The following is a 19,646-nucleotide window of genomic DNA, read 5'->3' as shown; positions in this document are numbered from 1 at the left end:
AATTTGAGATTTGTATATTTGGTTTATATTATATAAAAGGTTTTATTTTTAATTCATCCTTTTAAATCCTCTAGGCAAACACCTCTTGTGTTTTGAGCTTCAAAATCTTTTCACTTGGGTTTCTTGGCCTTCTGAAGCTATGTGTTCTTTAGGTCTTGTCTTTTTGGTCACTCTTTGTTCTGGGTCACAGGAATTGATGTGTGCAAAGCACATCATTTTGTAGAAATTGTTGTGCCAATACCTTGTTCTTAGAGCCGAGGTATACCTATGATTTGGATGGGCTTCTGGGTTATAGATTCCTCCTGGCAGTTCTAACCTAGACTTTCCCTTGCCTCATTAACAGCCCCAATAACAATCTTTTTTGCATATATACTAATTTTTTTCCTTTAGGTTACAAACCATTATGTTGCTGGTATTAGCATTTGCAGTGTGTTTTCACATGTTATGTTTATTTAAAAAGCTGGCCATCTTACATATTTTCAGAGCTTCAATCTCAGCAAGAAGAGAAGACTTTTTAAAAAAATTTCAAAATAGATTTCTATTAATATACTTTCTAATGTTTTATCTTGTTTCCTAGACTTTCTCTTTTTTTCTTCCTTTCAAAGAAATGTCTGCAGTCTGTATTTTATATCTTCCCAGCACCTCCCACTACCACACTGGCATATAATACATGTCCAATCAATTTTTCTTGACTGATTCTATTGCTACATAATATAAAACAAGCAATATTAATGATAATCGTATTAACAGCAGCACCTACCTAGTGCTGTGGTAGGTACTTTACGTGCATTATCTCCAATGCCAGTGGTCTTATAAGGTGTAGATATCACTGCTGTCGTTAACAGATGAAACAGATGCTCAGAGAGACTTAGCTTGCCGAAGTTACAAGGCTGGGAAGTGGTAGTGCAGTAGAGCCATGTTTTTTATCTAGCACTCTCTGCATCTAAAGGCCAATCTCTTTCTGTTAAACCACATCATATAAAGTGGTTATTGCTTTCTCCTACTATGATTGTAAACCCAGGAGTGTTCAATGGGTATGGTTCTCTTAACGATTGCTTCTAAATGACGAGTATGTAGAACCAGAACTCTCATCCACTTCTTTCTCTTTCTTATATCTCACTTCTGTGACTTCCTGTAGTTCTCCCTGAATGTCTTTAGTTTTGCTCTTGATACTTTAAAAATCTATCTAGGCTGTCCTTTTCTGTAGATCTAGTTAATACTTTTCTCTGTTGTATTTAGCACAAACTGAAAAACCTTTATATCATTTTTCTTGTACACTTGCTTCAAAATTTTTGTTTATCTTAATGTTTTTCCTATTTCTCTCTTCTTAGTGAATTCAGAGCCAATTTAATAAGCTTGTCTGTCTGGCTACCCTTTGTTTTGCCTTCTTCACTTCTATACCTTAAAAAAATTATAAAAATAAATTATAAAAAATAAATTAAAATATAAAAAATAAATTAACAAACAGAGCTACAGAGCACTTCAAATATACCTGCATTAACCCCTTTCACAATTCCTCAACCTAAAGTTTGATGCGTCTAATAATCTAGGAGTTGGAGGTACTTCTAATAAAATTTGATACATTCCCCACTTGCTCCTTAAAGTCTAATCCACTTTAACTTTTGTTCAGTGTTTCACAGAATATGCTGGAGAAATAAATAATCCCCTTTTTGCTTTCATTTTAACCACACTATCCATTCTGTGTGTATACTTCTCTCCCTCAGTTTCTGTCCCTCTTACTTCTTTCACATAGATTTCAGTAATTGACCCAAAATATTGAAATAAGCGATCTTATTTCTGGGAAAGCTACTTAATGTGCCTGCCTATGTTTTGAAATGTTGACCTTGATTCTGGCCAGACCAGCAACCTGTCTGGTGGCCACTCCTGATTGTTAGAGTGAACCTCACCAATGTACAGAGGAATATCTTTGAATTTTCTCTTAAGCTGGGTTCCATTGTTATCACAGACTGGCACTCGGGGTATCCTGACTGTTAGAAAAGTGGAGTCAGCAGTCAGCTGCACATCTGCTTGGCAAATGGAGCAACCATTCTATTTTCATACATCTCTCAAATGTATACTCTCTTTTGGCAAGAGATGCCATGACCAAATCATTTTAATCTTAATTGGGAATTTTGGTTAGGTAACCATTTAGTCATCCTCCATTCTTTTTCTGCTAATTACATTTTGTTAAAAACTCTTTCACCTGTTTTTCTTATCTTTGTTTTATTTAATTTCCCACTAGAAGAATCATCATTATGAATATGATGACCTCTTCTAGAATGTTCTTTTCCACAATTGTTCTATCTACATCCAGTCCATCCTTTAAGACACTGCATAAATGCAGCCTTTTCATAGAGGAGTTGGAAGGGATCTGAGAAGCCATCTGGCCCATACCCCTAAGTTCTTTATGAACTTACTGATCCATATGCTATGAGACCACATGATAAATATAATACCTTAGAGTAAGATCCTTTAGTATTTCCATAACTAAAACTGCACGGATAAATATGAAGATGATGTCATTGGAAGACAGCTTTGTCAGGAATAATGTCAAATCAAGGATGTGGCATTTTTAATTTTATTGTTTTAAAATATGCTTGTATATTCTTTACAAAATTAGTTATTACTCTTATTAATTGAGTCATTTAAAAAGTAGTTCTTCCATAACTTCTGTGTGCATAGTAATTCTATGCTAGGTGCTTCAGGGAATATGTGATTCCTGTCCTCAAGAAGTTTGAAGTCTAATTAGAAGACAAGCCTATTTACACATTAAGTTAAATAATAACTTAAAACAATAATGTAGTTTATATCAATTATGATTATTCATGAAGTTTTCTTTATATAACCTCTATTACTGGTTTCTTAAAACAACAGTTCCCAGATACAGTGGCTATATAAAAGTCAGAAATGCATCTAAAAGTGCACGTCACAATGACATTCTGTAAACATTTCTAGGCCTGACTGTGGAATTCAGTAGTTAGAGGTTGAGGTCCACAAATCTATTTTTTGGAAGCTCCCTGGGAAATTCTGATGAATAACCACCTCTGAGGACCACTGGATTATAATATGCCAGCCACTAAGTTTGTTTTATCTTCATGCAAGTCAAACAAATTAGCTGTTAATATTTCTATATTATAGGTGAGAAAACTGGAGTCCGGAGGTGCTAAGTAACTTTCCCAAGTTACTTACTTGCCAGTAGTAAGTGACAAAGTCAGAATTCTTCTCCTGGCCAGTCTGACCCTAAGGACTGTAGTCTTCCTGCTCTGCTCCATTCTCTCCCACACTGTGGGCAGAAAGAGCTGCTTTTGGAGCTTTGGGTATTGGGGAGTCTTCGCTGTTCCCTTGTACCTTTCCTTCTCTGTGTGTCAGCTATGCCAAGGTTCAGGAAAGTTGCTAAAGTTTGTATATTAAAATTTTTTTTTTCAGTTGCAAGTAATAAAAAGCAAGTGAGAAAGTTGAAGAGTGTCTTGAAATTGAGCAACTCGAGGCACAGTTGTGCCTTATGAATGGCTTGGAACTGGGAGGAGGGGCTCTCATGACCTCCCCCAGTCTTATCTCTGCTTCTTTGTGCCCATCTGTTCTCTCCTTCCTCCTGTTCTGCTCCCTGTCCCCACAACTACTTTCTCTACTTCTCTGATCCAGAGTTATTCATTCAACAAGTATTTATTAAGCTCCTACAGTAGGCAAGGGCAGTTATGCACTATTATAGGCCTAGGAGGTACAGCAGTAAGCAAGACAGAGTCCCTCCCATCATGGAGCTTGTCTGGGAGACAACAAACATAGTATGCCAGAATGGGGTAAGTGGTAGAGAGAAGCATATCCCCCAGCTAAGAGGGACCAGGAATGTTAGGCAGGGGATTTTGCTGTTGTACGCACGTATGGTGATCAGGGAAGATCTCATTAGGAAGGTGAAGGAGTGAGCCAAGCAGATTCTGGGAGATGAGTGTCCTAAGATGAGGGAACAGCAAGTGCATAGGTTCTGTAGCAGACGTGTGCCCAGTGGATTCAAGGAATAGCAAGGAAGGATGCCTGTTGGTTGAAGAAGAGTGAGTGAGAGAAGGAGTGGGGCCAGAGAAGTAAGCAGTGGGAGATGTAATCATGGATGATCTTTGTTAGGAATTTAATTTTTACTCTGGGTAAGCTGATTTAATCAGAGTACTGATGTGATATGTGACTTACGTTTTTTCCCTCAGCTTAATTTCCTTTAAAACAGCTGTTTATTATAGAAAATTTCAAACAAATACAAAAGTAGAGAGAATGGTGTCATGAACCCCCACATACCTGTCACCCAGCTTCAGCAGGTATCAACATGTGTCTGGGCTTGTGTCATTTATACATTCACCTGCCCTCTGCTCCCAGATTATTTTAAAGCAAATCCCAGGTATTATATAATTGCATGCCTAAATACTTACATTTTTTTTTAACATGTTAGAAAACTGCAGTACTGCTATTCTCCAAAAAATTAGCAGGAATTCTTTAATATTATTAATATTAATATGATCCCCATTTCATTTGTTCATGTCTAGATCTAAGGTCCACACATTCTTTTGTGTAACATGTCTCATTTCCTTTTTAATCTATTGATTCTCCTTCACTTTTTCATTCTTGTAATTTATTTGTTGAAAAAACTGGGTCATTTGTCGTGTAGAATTTCCTACATTCTGGATTTTGCTAATTGTATCCCCATAGTCTCATTTATTGTGTTCCTCTGTCCTTTTTATTTCCTATAAACTGGTGGTTGGATCTAGAAAATTGCTCAGATTGAAGTTGACTTTTGGTAAGAATACTTTGTACATTCTGATCTGTATTTCCTATTGCATCTTTTCAGGAAACATGAAGTGTCTTCTTGTGTTTTGTGATAAGATTAATGGAATCAAATGTTATCCATCCATTATTAAATTACTCCTGTTAGCTTTTCATCTGATGGTTTTAGTGGCCATTGATGAGCATTACCTAGATTCATGATCTCATTACAATTTGCAAAACAGTGATTTTTGATTTTATCAGTCTTTCTTCATTTATTAACTTGTTTTATATAAAGAAGAATTTTCCCTAATCTACTATTTGGCTATCCTCAGATACAGTCCCTACAAGAAAGGCAGGATAAATCCTTGATTCTTTATCTTCAGAATGAAGATTTTTTTCCCTAGCATCCTGTGTAGATGACCAGTGAGGATTTTTCCCCATTGTATCATTATGAACTCATGGGTTTTTAAGCAAAATTTATATTTTTCAATTCATTTCAGTTACTCTTTTTTGATGCTAAAATTGTCCCTTTGTGTTGTGAGTCCTGTCACACTTGCTTCTAAGTTCTTTTGACACAATTCCAGTAATCTTTCATAGCTTCCTTGCTTTCTTGTTTGATGAGATGTTTTGGGCTCATCTTATACATTTTCTCCCCCAAATCTGGAATCAGCCATTTCTCTAAGGAGTCTTGATTCTTTTTAGTGGTAAATGGCATTGAGACCATAACTGAGCCCTAGGGGTGCTCACTGGATTGATTTTTTTTTTCCCTTGTAGGCCTTTTCAGTGAGTAGAGCTTTAAAAAAAAAAATGGAATTGTTAAGAGGAAACACATTGTGAGTTAATGCAGATAATTCCAATTCAAATTTAGGAATACAGAATGTTTACTTAACTTTTTGATTTTATGTTTACATATCTTTTCTCATGCCGAGAATCTTGGTTCCAGAATAAAAATACCAAATCCATTACTAACAGTATGATTAGTGAAAACAGTTAAAGATCTTTTTTTTTTTAATTTTTTTGATATGTTCCATTAGGGACTATACAAATTGCTTTGTGATAAAGTTACTTTAAATAATTCCTCTCTTTGTGCTTAAACTGCCAACTTAATATTACACACTTAGGTTCATTTATCTCATTTTGCTTTTATTTTTAGCATAATTATACAAAACATTTACATGGTTCTAAAGTTGGATGCATAAAGCAAGATATAATCAGAGAAATCTAGCTTTAGCCCTTCTATTAGATAGTCATTTTAAAAAAGGTTTTGGATTTTCTGTCCACTTATAACTATATATAAGCATATTTACATTCATATCCCCCTCTTTTAAAATTAAAGATAGCATACTACACCCTATTTTATGCAACACTTAGCAACATATCCTGAGAATTACTCTGGAGCAATATATAGGTAGGTTTCATGGTGTGGATATGCCATAATTTAGCCAACCAGTCCCTTGTTGAGGGACATTTGATAGTTTTCAGGCCTTTGCTGTTGCAAGTGGCATGGCAGTGAATAGTCTTATGGTCTGTTTTGGTTTTTTTGCCAGTGTCTCTAAGATCAGAATCCTGAAAGTGGTATTATTGTTGGGTCAGGGGGGTAAATATATGGTTTTCTTCGGTATTGCCAAATTCCCCTCCATTGAGGTTTTGATATTTTGCATTCCCTCTGGTAATGTGTAGTGTGTCTATTTCCTCATAGCCTCAAACTTAGATTTTTGCCAATCTGATAGATGGGTAATGGTATCATAGTGTAGTTTTAATTTGCATGTCTTATTGTGAATGTGGTTGAGCATCTTTCCATCTGTTTAAGAGCAATTTGAATTTCTTTTTCTGTGGCTATTACAGATTTTTTTCTCCATTTGTTGGTCAGTGTTTTCTCTACTTTTAGAATCTTTATATATTAGGAAGTTTCTGTTTTTATGTGATCACATTTATCAATTTTCTTCTTATTCTGAAGTTTATAGCTTGTATTTTAAAAGACTCATTGGCTGCTCTGTTGGGAAGAGATAGTGGTCTGGGTTGGGGTGAGGGAGGCAAGGGCAGAAACAAGACCAGCTTGAAATTTGTGGTAATAATCAAGCTTTGGTAGCTGTGAACGTGGTTCTGGATATCTTCTAAAGTTTCTGTTGATAGATAGGATGTGAGAGAAACAGAAAAGTGGGATGACACCCAAGTTTTTTGCCTAACAGAATTGAGTTGCCGTTAACTGAGAAGATGATTGTGGAAGGAGCAGGTTTCCGGGAAGATCAAGAGTTCAGTTATAGGCATGTAAAGTTTGAGATACTTACTGGACATCCAGGTGGAGGTGTGAAATAGAAAGTTGAATATGTGAGTCTATAATTTTAGGGCGTGTTTAGATCTAAGAATAATCATTTGGAAGTTATCATCATGTAGAGGATATTTATTTAGGTTTCCCCCTTTTATTTATTTATTTTTTAAATTGAAGTATGCTTTACATGTATTGAAACGTATGGATATTAAATGTACAGTTTGATGACTTTTGGCAAACATATACACCTGTGTAACCAGCGTCCGAATCAAGTACAGAGCATTTCTATACCCCAGAAAGTTCTCTCATGCCCCTTTCTGGTTAGTCTACTCCCGAGAGGCAATCATTGTTCTGATTTTTATCACCGCAGTTTATTTTTGCCTCTTGTAGAATGGTGTTTAAAATCGTAAGACTGGATAGGATCACTGAGGCTGTGAATGCAGATAGAGAAAAGCAGTCTGCCTTGGGAAATGCCAAAGATTTGGGGGGGAAAGGAGGAATCAGCAAGTCGACTGAGAAGAAGAGTAGCCTGAAAAATAGGATGAGAATCAGATAGAGAAGAGACCTGATCACTAAGCGAAAAAATTTATTTCAAACAGGAAGGAGTGAAATGTCAGTTGCTGTAGAATGAGGATTAAAAATTGATCAATAGATTTGTTTAGCAACAGGAGCATCATTGGTGACTTCAGTGAAAGCTGCTTTGGTGAAGTGGTGAAGCCTGAATGCCTGAGTGGAGTGGGTTTGAGTGAACAAGAAGAGAGAGATTGGACAGTAAGAATATAGACAACCATTCTGAGGAGTAGAAAAGTAGGGTAGTAACTGAAAGGGAGTATGGGAGTACAGAAGGATTTTTTTTTTTTTAATAAGCAGTACTTCAGTATCTGCATGCTAACGTGACTGACCCAGTAAGGGGAAAATGGAAGCGAGATGAGAGAGAATTGCTTGATTGATGCCCTTGAGTTGGCAAGAGTGGATGAGATCTAGTGCACAAAGGAGGGATTGGTCTGACAGGGGCATAGGCAGTTTGTCCAGGTTGTTACAGGAGGGAAGGCAGGTAGACGTGCAGGTGAGAGCATGCAAAAGTCCTCTTTTGGTCGTTTCTATTTCTCCTGGATGTAGGAAGCAAAGGAGGAAGAGGGAAAATGTTATAGATTGAGGAGAGAGGTCTGAGTGTGAATTAGTCTGAGAATGGAAGAGTTAGTACATCACCACTTCACACTTAACCCTACTGATAACCTGGTAACAGTAGAGTGACTTCAATAAGTTACTTATGTTTGCTACACCTCACTTTCTTCATGGAGCTATTAGTACCCTATCTCTTAGGATCCTTGTAAGGACAAGCTGAGAAGACACCTCGCATTGTTCGTGGCTCCCAGTAGGTCTTTTGTTTTTGTTTTTTCTCCTAGTAGGTATTTAATAGAGGATCATTCCTTTCCAAAGTGTAGCAATAAAATTGCTGATAGACTACAGGTGGAGCAGTATTTCCAATACTTAAAATACCACTTTAATATAATAGTAATTTAAAACTGTTTCAAATATGCTTTAATCTGTTGATATTAATATGTAATTAACAGATATTAATCTGTTGATTACATGTACTTATATATTCATAATCTGGATTGGATAGTCAGGCGCCACATTTTAAAAAATAATTTGATCCTTTTTGCCCAGTTTGCCTCTTAAATCTATAGGGACTCATTTGATAAATTTGCCCCAGTAGTTTGTCGAAAATAATTTTGTTACCGTTTTTAAAAGTTCTAAGTGACTATTTCAGAGTTATGTTTGATCTCAGTGGAATGGGTTGGGCTTATTTATTGCACATTTTAAGATCTAAGATTGATTTATTTACAAATTTAAGTATAGAAATTTTCTAACATTCACAAAAATAAAACTTGTAATGAATCCCCAGGTACTTACCATCCAGCTGTCACCCTAAATGGCATTCACATTAATATAGAAAATTATATGATCTTTGAGAAGATATGGAACTAACTTGTCTTGGTTCACTAATGAATAAGAGCTAAAGATTCTGATTTAATAATAACTTAATCTGAATTCCTTCAATCATTATTTTATTCATTGATTCATGCAACAAAATTTATTGAAGGTCTACTTTGTTCATTAGTGCCTAATGGCTAAGAGCCTTAGCTGGGTGCAAATCTTGGCTCTGTGACTTACTGGCTGTGTGGCCTAAGGCTAATCAAAATATCCTAGCTTCCGTTTCCACATCAACAAAATTGAGCTGATGCTAGTATCTACCTCATAAGCTCGTTATGAGGCTCAGATGAGGTACACTGGCTTGCTCAATAAATGTCAGCTACTGTTACTCACCTCATCTTTGTCATCCAGTTTAAAATCACATATTAGAGCCAGGAAAGATCTTCTAGATTATCTAGTTTGACAAGCCCAGAGAGGTTTAGTGAATTGTCCAGTATCACACATCTGTTAGTGGCAAAGCCACGCCAAAGCTCAGGTCCCACAGCTGTAAATGTTCTTCTTACTGAATGGCTGTTCTTTTGGTTTACCTGACCTATGCCCTTTTCTTTAAACCCTAGTCCTTCTAAATTGACAGACCTGACCTACATGTTTTTCAGCTCTCTGCTTTTTCAATGCATGGACATATAAATGTATGTGAGGCTTTCTGCACATGTCAGACCTGAACATGTCCTTGGACATTCTTTTCTTAAGATTCCAAGGAAGACTTTTTAGGGAAGGTGAGCAGGCTGTCTCTCTGTGTTGAAATCACAAAGATGTTTTTATCATCCTCTTGTATCACAGCCCAGGAGTTAAAGTCACTGTTTGAAAAAAAGTCACTCAAAGAGAAACCTCCAAATTCTGGAAAGCAGTCAATATTATCTGTACGCCTGGAGCAGTGCCCTCTGCAGCTGAATAACCCCTTTAACGAGTATTCCAAATTTGATGGCAAGGTAAGTAAACCTGAAACTTTAATGGAATTGTTGTTGGTAGTATTATTTATTAGATTTAGGGTTTCAAAAGATACTCATTAAATATAGAATATCACTCACATTTCCTAAGACTGAGGATGTAAAGAGGTCTGGACTGGGGCTTAATGTTGTTTCCACAGTAATGTGTTTGGGAGGATTAAGACAAAAACAGCCCTGAGATGTGTGTGTGTATGCTCTTCTGTTTTATCTCTTAAGTGTACTTGAGGGTTCGGGTTAGTTGGGTTGTGATGAATCAAGGTCTAACTGTTGGGAAAGCCTTGAAAGTGGTTCTAGGAGACAGTTTGCATTGTCTTGTCTAAGTCTGTATTATAACTCCAGAAATTATGGAGGTTAGAGCTTCATTTCAAAATTCTAGGCTTTGCATGTCAGTATTTTTTTTATAGCAGATCTTGTTTGACACTTGCTATTCAGGATGACTTAATTTTTTCCTATTTGTTGTAACAATTTGCAGCTGTAAGATTGAAGTGTGTATTTCCCTTTTAGGAAAATGGCCACAAGTTTAGGTGGAGTATAGTTCTATGTGCAGCGGCCTCTTCCCTCATTCCCTGCCATTCTGTGTCTCTGTGCTGCCCTGAGCCAGGCTTCTTTCAGGAGACAGTAGCAGTTGATTTTTATATTTATTGCCATTATGTTTGTTATATGGCAGTGGTGTGAGGGTGCTGAGGGTGCTTATTGCCTGGAGGGGTTGTGTGCAATTTGTCTTATTTCAACACCATTGCAATTAATAAATATACAGTTCTTTACTTACGTTTGCATTTTTCATATTCAAGTTCTGGTTATGTGCTGGTTCTGTCGGTTGTCATCTGTGAGCAAGATGTTTTTTCTTTGAAACACTTACCTCTTACAGTTCAGCGTGTTTCCATATACGGCCATTGGCACATGAGGTTATTGATGTTAGCCAGGAAGGAGAACAAGACTAGAAGCAAAATGCATAAATAACATAAAGATCCTAATACACTAAGGAGTTTCCTCCAAAAAAATGCCTGAAATCACTTCTAGTAAATGAGAGATGTATCCACGTAAAGCTTCTCTTTAGCCTCCCTCTGCCACCTTCCCCTGTTTCTTCTTGTGGATTGTAGCAAAGAGAAGAAAGGTCCCCCTAGGGGACAGGAACGTTAGCCTCTGGAAACTGGTGAGTTAGACTGTAGGGGATTTTTTCTTGAATACTACAATTGATTCATTTAGATATGTGAGAAGTTATTACTGGGATTAGGTGACATGGCTGGAATTTATTTGCTTCTATTGCCTATCATCTCATTGTTTGAGAATGTAATTAATTGCTGGAGTAATTAAAATGATAATGCTTTGATGCCAACAAAATAGCACAGATCTTTTAAAATACTACATTCTAGGATTCTCATTATACCATTAGATTCTATTATAAGTACTTAGGTTAGGATTTGTTAGAAGGTTGTGAACTCTGCTTGTTATATATACCTAAATTCTGAAGTGCCAGGGAGAAATTAGAAAGATAAAGTAAAATGAGCCATTTCCTCAGTCACAAAGGAATTATTTTTGCTAGATGTGTGTTTACACTTACAGCTCTCGGTGCTTTTGTCATATCAAGCCTATTTGTAATCAGCAAAGGATGTGAGCATGGCCCAGTCATCACTGCACACTGATTAAGAAAGATTTATATATCGATAAGTCTATCTTGTGATGCAATGCCATTTTTTTATTATCCTACATATTACAATTGCTAAAACACAATTAAACCCTTGTTCTCATCTATTATTTAACATTGATGCGTTTGGCAGATATGTAATGAAAGTGGCTAATATTTGAAGGATATTGTACTGTACATATTAAATTAGTCTTTCTTTATCTTTGTGAAATGCATCAATATGATATTCAATGACATCTCAATGATTAATAGAGAATTATACTTGAGTCAAGCCTTTTTGTAACCTAGAAATTAAAATGACAATTCAAATAACACCTCAAAATGATCAAATTATCATTTTGTGATTGCATAATAATGGGATTGTAGTAGTTATAACAGCACCATGGCTGCCTCTGGAGTTAAGATCATGTCAACCCCTTGATAATAAAGCCTTTTCTGTGCGAGTCGACTTTAATAATTTCCAGATTGATTCTTCCCATAAATCATTTGACGCTCAGCACTAAATTTTTGTTACTGTTGTAACTTAAAATTATTTTATTTTTATTCAGCTCATATTTAAGAAGTGAAATGAGTGTCCGGTTTTAATGATTCACCATCAGTGTCCTGTTTTAATGATTCACCATCTTGTCATTGAACTCCCTGCTTTTTGCTTCAAATATAAGGGGTTTTGATGTATTTTGATAGTCCTTTTTTTTTTTTTTTTTGGTAGAGGTTTGTTAAAGCCACTAAAATAAGTACAGTTTTTTCCCTACAAATATTCACAATGCTTTTCTTGGGAATAACGCTTGCCTTATTTACATAATTAACTGAGTTGCTTAGGTCTCTTGGGCAAATGGTACATAATTGGGGAGAGAAGGGGACAGGGAAGAGTTTGGGGTCTAATTAAATATGCTAAAAAACTACTTAATTATGTATTTCCTCAAGAGACTAACTGCTGTGAAATCCTCTTTAAGATTAAACTAGCGTTGGATTTGAAAAACGGATTTTGGTTTTGGTATGGCTTTACAGTTACAGTGTAGTTAAGCAGTCATCTTTAACGGTTTGTGCAAACTGGATTGTTGCTGGTTTTAGTGATTCTAAGGGTAAGCATCTCTCAGCTCTTGTGTTGAATTAAAGTGAACACTTTCAGACAGTTTTTTGGTTCCTGTATCTGGTTAATAATTTAAGTTTTAAAATCTTGGTTGGTTAATAATTTCTTGAAGGCATACAATTGGAAAGGAAAGGCTGCACTTAGGCCCATGCTTTGTTGTAATTTTGATAGTTTTTTGATCAGGTTCATTACTATGGTTTTTTTTTTTTTTTTTTTGGCAAATTGGCAGTGCTATCTGTGATATGTTTTAGATTCATAGGTTATTAATAACTCTGTTTACTGATCATTTGAAAAAAGACCTAGGCAGATTACAAGTGGGTTTAGGAGATGCTTAGCCTGACAAGGCAAAACTAGGCTCAGCCATCCGCCTGCATACTTTTGTTAAAAACAGGACCCCTGAGAGGGAGGGTATATATATCTCTCAAGTGGTAGAGCGCATGCCTAGCTTGCACAAGGCTCTGGGTTCAGTCCCCAGTACCTTCTCTAAAAATAAATACATGAATAAGCCTAGTTACCTCCCCCCTCAAAAAAATAAATTAAAAAAAAAACAAAAAAAAAACAGGACCCCAGAATAGCTTCATTAACAGAACAAAACCTCTGTTTTACAGGTGAGACAATCAGAAAACTTCTGGTACCAGTCCTTCTGATCTCATTGTATGTGGGAAATGTTGAATGTGGCAAGGAGTTGCTTTGAGGCGATGAGGGAATGATAGGCAGTAAACATTTAGCACTGATTTAAGTGCCTTTGAATACATGAATTTCTGCCCTGTCTCACCACCTTTTTCAAATGAGATTTTGTTTTAAAAAATGTCTAGTCCTTTCTATTCCATACCTGTCTCTGACTTGAGAAGCTTTAGCTGGTATGTCATCATCACTATTTTGGTTAAACTGAGTTTGCAAATGTTATCATCATCAGTGGGCCCTCAGAAGTTCAGATACCCATTTCCTGTCAGTACAGTTATTAATAAAGAAATGGTACTGATTATCAGTTGCGTCACCTCAGTCAGGTTTTTAACCTCTCCGAACCTTAGTTTACCTGTGAAAAGAAATCAAGAATTTGTTCCTCACAAAGCTGATGAGACCATCCAGTAGGATAAAGCACCTAGCACAATGAGAGGCAGTGTAATTTAGTCTGTAGGCAAATCTATTTTGTAGTAAAATCTGAGTTTGAATCCTAATTCCACCGCTTATGGTGTGACTTCAGGCTAGTTACTTAACCTCATGAACTCTCGTCCTCATATGTGAAATGAGATGATGATAGTGTGTCTTTTGTCACGAGAATTAAGATGAGGCCTCATGAGCCCAACATTTAGCAGAGGAAGCAGCCAGCAGATATCCGACTTCTGCCTCTTTCTCTCTCGGGTGCAGGCCAGTGATGCTGACTCTCATATGTACGCCATCAGATTGTTGACCACATCGAGTGAGAGGAAATGTGCTCTTAAAAACCAGGAGTTAAGAATAGCATCGTTAAACAAGATGTGCAGCAGCCTGGATGAAGGTGGTATGCCTTTAGAAGTCCAGGGAGTCAGTCTAGTGGGATTTTGACCTTTAACTTTAAATGGGAAAATTAACACAAGTAATTACTTCCCTTTTTTTTTCTGGCATTGGTTATTTTTTAAACAACAGGTGAGAAGGTGGTTTGATATTAGAAACTGCTTGGCAGTTTACTTAAATGTTAGCTATCTTACTTATTTGACTTAGCTAAGTTATACTCTAAATTTAAGGAGAATATTCGCCTTGACAAGTGCTTAAAAAAGCAGAACCGGTTCTGGTTCATATAGACAACTGTGACTTTGGTTGTGTTAACTTATAAGAAGGTAACCATTTCTCTGTTATAAACTGTTTTAACAAGGAAGCTGCAGAGAGCATGGGGGAAGGGATAATTCATGAGTGCTAATTGCTTGGCTGTTAATTTTCATAAGTGTTGATAGAAGCAGTTCCTTAAATTAAACTTTGTTTAAAATGTATCAGGGGAAATATTCCACAATGTCGAGCCTGAAGTGAAAATTAATATGAATGCTGTGGCAATTAACACATACTGGTTAATAGCTTTTAGCAGCATTTTGGGATGATAGTCCTTAAATACATTTTTGCATGCTGCTCTTGTTTCAGCATTGTTCCAGTCTATGTCTAGATAATTATGAACAAATGTTTTCTACAATCATTGGCATTAAATAGCTCTCTTCAAAGAAACTCACTTAAAACTTTGCAGAAAAGCATTGAGCTACTGAGAAATGTTGGGAACTCAGAAAAGGTCAGCAAATGGAAATCGTGTAAAAGAAAATTGCCTTTATAGGAAAATGCTCCTCGTCTGAACTCGGAATATTTGCTCTTAATCACGGGAATGGTCCCCTCAAATATGTTAAGCTATTTTAGCTTCAGGATCTCTTTCCAAAAAATTATCACCTGGACTTCTTAGTGCTAGTTATGTTTCTAGATACCAGCTTTTGCTTATTGCTGCCTGAGCTGAGGAGTGGCTTTGAGCCTAAGTGCTTTCTGGTCTTTAACCTTGACACTTTCCTCTGACCACTGCCCCCTCGAAAGCTGGCCAGCCACCCTGTCCTCCCTCACCAGAGGAGATGGCCTAGAATGAAGTTGGTCTCATTACCCCCCTTCCTTTCAATAAAAGTGCTCCTGGGGTTCACTTGCTTAGTGCCTGTTAAGAGACGAGTCTAAGAAAAGAGAGAGTCTGAGGTGACTCTGTATTTTGAATTAGGAGCTATGTCTCATTCTTCCTTTTACATACCTTTTTTAATAAAGGAGAGTAAACTCCCTACATCATTTTACCAGTTACTCTCTTGGCAACTTACCTCTGTGACTGTATTTTGCTAGTCTTCCTTTTCATAGACCAGTTTTTATTGTTCTATTTCTAAAGCAAGGTACTAGATATTTACTATCTTTTTACACACTGTGGTATACTAATAAAAAGACCAAATTCATTAATATAAAAACATCTTTTACTGAGGTTATTTCCCCTTACCATTGTACTAATGCAGTCTTTTTCCTGTTGTTCGATGCTTCACTGAAAATCCCAAGTGGAGACTTGGAGATTTTTTTGTCTGGGTGGTATTTAAAATGAATTAAAAAGGAATCTTACAACAAAAGAAAGTATTTTCAGCATCCTACTCTGAAATTAAATTCTCAAGACTGAGTTCTTTTTTTTTTTCATTGAAGTATAGTCAGTTTACAATGTTGTGTCAATTTCTGGTGTACAGCATAATGTTTCATCATTTTTGCAGTTTGTTCTGAACCCTGCCAGTCTGTAGAGGCTTCCTCTGGTTTGGAGCCATCTTCCAGAAATTCCCGTCAGAGGTAGAATTCACCCACCACTGGCTCAGAGGCTTTTCAAAGGAAGGCAGAGTTTTGCAGTGGGGAGAACATGTTAGTCAGGCTTGGGTTAGACTTCCAGATTTGCCATTTACTTACTGTGTGATCCTGGACAAACCACTTTGCCTCTGTAAGCCTGTTTCCATATCTATAAAATGAGGTTAATGATCCTTACCATAAAATGTTGTTGTAAGGATTTAAGGAAAATTGGAGATGCACATATAGCAAAGTGCCTGGTAGGTGGCCAGTGCTGAGAGGTGTATTAGTTTCCTTTTACTATGTTGCCATTCATTTGCTTCATATTTAGTGAGGATCTGCAATGTACCAGGCACTGTTAAGTAAAATCTGGATACAGTAGTGAGCAAAACAGATGTCGTGTCTGACCTCATGGAACTTCTCCTCTCTTGGACGATAGATGTTATGTAAATAATCACCAAACTAAATATAAAATTGCAGTCATAGTATAATCATAGCTAATTAATTACCAGATTCCAGGAGAGGTACTTGGGGCTTTGAGAGAGTTATCAGTAGGAGCATCTGACCTAGTCTGGGGATCAGGGATGGTTGTCCCTGTGAAGGTGACTCTTGACCTGAGAGCTGAAGGCTGTGTAAGAATTAGCTAGGTGAAGGGGAGGAGAAAGGACATACAGAAGGTCTGAGGCAAGGAGGGGCTTGTCAGTTTTGAGGAACTGGAATAAAGCTGTGTGACTGGAGACCCAAGGGGGAGGGAGATTGTGGGGCAAGGTGAAACTGCAGGGGCAGACCAGGTAGGGCTGGCAGAAGTGTCCTGATTAACCTGAGAGTGTGGGAAAGCCCTGAACAAGTTTAAATGAGAAGATAAGGTAATCAGGTTTGTGTTTGGAAGAGATCACTGGAGCTATGCTGAAGAGAATACACTTGAAAAGGGTTTGTGAGGGTAGAGAGATCAATCAAGAAGCTTTTTGCAGTGGTCCAGGTAAGAGAGATAGTAACTTGGGCTTACTTAATGGTGATGGAGGAGTGGATGAATGCAAGAGATATTTATTAGGTAAAAGTGGTAGGACTTGATGATGGATAAGTTATGTATCATTGTATAGGGGAGAAAGGAGTTTCCAGGTTGACTTCTTGATCAGATTCTGGCTTGAGATACTGAATAGATGATGATACTATCCCTGAATTAGGAAGCAGCAAAAGAGGGCAGAGGATGAGGCAGAAGTTACCATCATGAGCTGTTGACTGCAGATCACAGCCTGTTACCATGTCCTTGAAGACACCACCCATATCCTTTTTCAGAGGGGATGGGGTGCACCCTGCTTGTTTGGTTTGTATTTGCGGCATGTGAGGCAGTGGTCTCTGAGATGAGAGTGGGCTTGGAGCCAGGAGCCTCTTCTTTGTTTCCACTCACAGCCAACATTGGAACCTTGGCTAAGGAGTCACCCCAGAGGTTGGTCACCTCTTCTCTGAGATGGCTGTACTCTCAGGTGCCTAACCCAGCTCACCAGGCTGTTAAGAGTAGAAAATGAGAGAGTAGTTTTAAATGAGACAGGTGTCAGGTATCATTTAAGAAATTATATTGATTGTAATTCTTGGAGGTTAGGAAACTAAAGAGGAAAAACATGAACATATTTTTGTAATAACGAGATTACTGTTGTAGTACTACCTTCTTCCTGGCAAGTTAATTACCAGATTAGCAGATGAAATCTGGTTGGAATGAATATCAAGCACTGAGGTCCCAGAGAAAGTATGGGAGACAATCTATTTTTATAGGTATGGTGGGGACTGGGGATGGTGGGAGTTTATACTGGGCTTCCTCATCTGGGGCACCTCAATCTGCATGATTTGCTGTAGAGAGATTTTCTTGTCACTCAAAGTACTAGGCCCTGATTTTATTATCTTGAAGACAACTATTCAGAAAAATCAAATGACAGCTTCAGGTCACCTAGCTGGTCATAGAATCTAGGTGTTCTAATTCTTGGAAATTTTAATTTTCATTCTTAATGGCATTCATATTTATAAAATATGAAACCTGAGTCCCAGGACTGGAAGACTATATGGTAGAAAGAACACAGACATGGAATCAGAAGATGACCATACTATGGAGTCTGGGATAGATCACCTCCCATCTCTGACAGAGCCTCAGTTTCTGCATGTTTAGAATGAGGAACTTGGCTTAGATGATCTCTTGGATTCCTTTTGACTTTAAGGTTCCATAGTTTTGTGATTGGGGAGGCAGCTGACATCAGTGACGTGGAGAAGGTTATAGATGGGCAAACTTGAACTCTTGAAGAGTTGATCTTCTATGTATATGTTGCTACTTTCCTCTTTTAATTGATCATAACAAAACTGCGATAGAATGTTATCTCCATTTTACAGATAAGGAAACTGAGGCTCAGAAAGAGAAAGTGACTTGCTCAAGGTTACCCCACTAGTATGTGGCAGGGCTGGTATTCAACTTGTTTTTCCTTATTCCAGTACCAGAGCTTGCTTTCTTAGACTTTTTTACAGTCGTTGTTATGGAGGAACCAAAACATTGTTAATAACAAACATTTTTCAAAATTTAAAAGCAAAATAATTTTCCCTTTACCAGTGGACATGAAATCTGACAAGAGTGGTTTGGTTTAGATAATATCATCAACTGTATCTGTTGGGCAAGTTACTGCGTTTTGTAAGCCTCAATTTTCTTACATGTAATAAAGAAATAAGGGAGAATGGGACCGAGAAAGGGAGAAATGCTTTATACATAGAATCTAGTGTATGTCCCACAAATGCTGTTTTTCCCCCCACTGGTCTTCCTGGTGTGTAAGCATGGATTAATTCATCCATGCATCCATCCATCCATCCATCCATCCATCCATCCATTCACCCAGCAAACTATTTACTATGCACCCACATTGTACTGGTTCATTTCAGATGTTTATTGCATACCAGCTCTGTACTAGGCACTGACAAATAACACAGGGCTAACTGCCCTGGAGGAATTTGTAGATAAGAGTGGCTATATAGCCAGCACGTAGAGGAGCCACAGTTCACGGTCAGGGTTGAGCCCTGTGCTGGGGACTGTGACAGTGGTCCATGACTTCATGTGCAGATACCTGATTGAGCAGAGGAAGAGAGCCATGAACAACTAACTGTAGAGTAAATGTGATGGGTACTGTGGTATAGATCAATATGGAAGACCATGGAATTGGGAGGCAGCAATGACATTCATTCAGTTTGTTATCCTTGGTGAGTTTGTCTAAATTTTGATTGTTTCATTCCTTGAAGGCAGAGACTCAACGTTGGTCACTCTTATAATGAAGCCCAGCTTGGCACTCTCCGTACATAAATGTGGAAGTTTTTTTAAATGGTAGTAATAAATTTCAAATGTCATTACACTTTGAGGCTTGCAACTACATGGCAGTATCACAAGAGCTGCGTTTTATTAATGTCTCCACTCCTTTCTGTTAAATTGAAGTTTTAACACCTAGACAAAGATACATGTAAGAAAGTAAGTTTAGGAAATTTGCAAAATATGCTACTATGCAACCAAAGATTAAATTGATTTGTTATATGTGCATTTAGCTACAATTCATTTTAATTGTCTGTATGAAGTTAAAAAGTATTAGTGTCAGATAAAGATTCATCACCAGAGCGTGATTTAAGGCT

At 37.3% G+C, this 19,646-nt stretch overlaps 1 protein-coding gene across 12 annotated transcripts in view; it reads left to right on the top strand.

The window, feature by feature from the left end:
• MAPKAP1 (MAPK associated protein 1) overlaps nt 1-19,646 on the top strand; it is a 209,748-nt gene that overhangs the window by 29,294 nt on the left and 160,808 nt on the right. For 8 of the 12 annotated variants that reach the window (XM_064490513.1, XM_010984339.3, XM_031450461.2 and 5 more), the window contains one exon: nt 9,794-9,942. The exons of 3 other annotated variants lie outside the window; for them this stretch is intronic. In XM_064490513.1, the coding sequence (XP_064346583.1) occupies nt 9,794-9,942 (149 nt within the window). Of the gene's footprint in view, nt 1-9,793; nt 9,943-13,960; nt 14,194-19,646 lie in introns of those variants that run through there. One more of the 12 variants, XM_064490514.1, reaches the window with a different exon arrangement.

The sequence above is a fragment of the Camelus dromedarius genome, chromosome 10, assembly GCF_036321535.1.
Source record: "Camelus dromedarius isolate mCamDro1 chromosome 10, mCamDro1.pat, whole genome shotgun sequence".
In the NCBI taxonomy this organism is placed as follows: domain Eukaryota; kingdom Metazoa; phylum Chordata; class Mammalia; order Artiodactyla; family Camelidae; genus Camelus; species Camelus dromedarius.
Note: the sequence above shows the minus strand (reverse complement) of the source record. Positions and strands in the feature narration are given on the sequence as shown.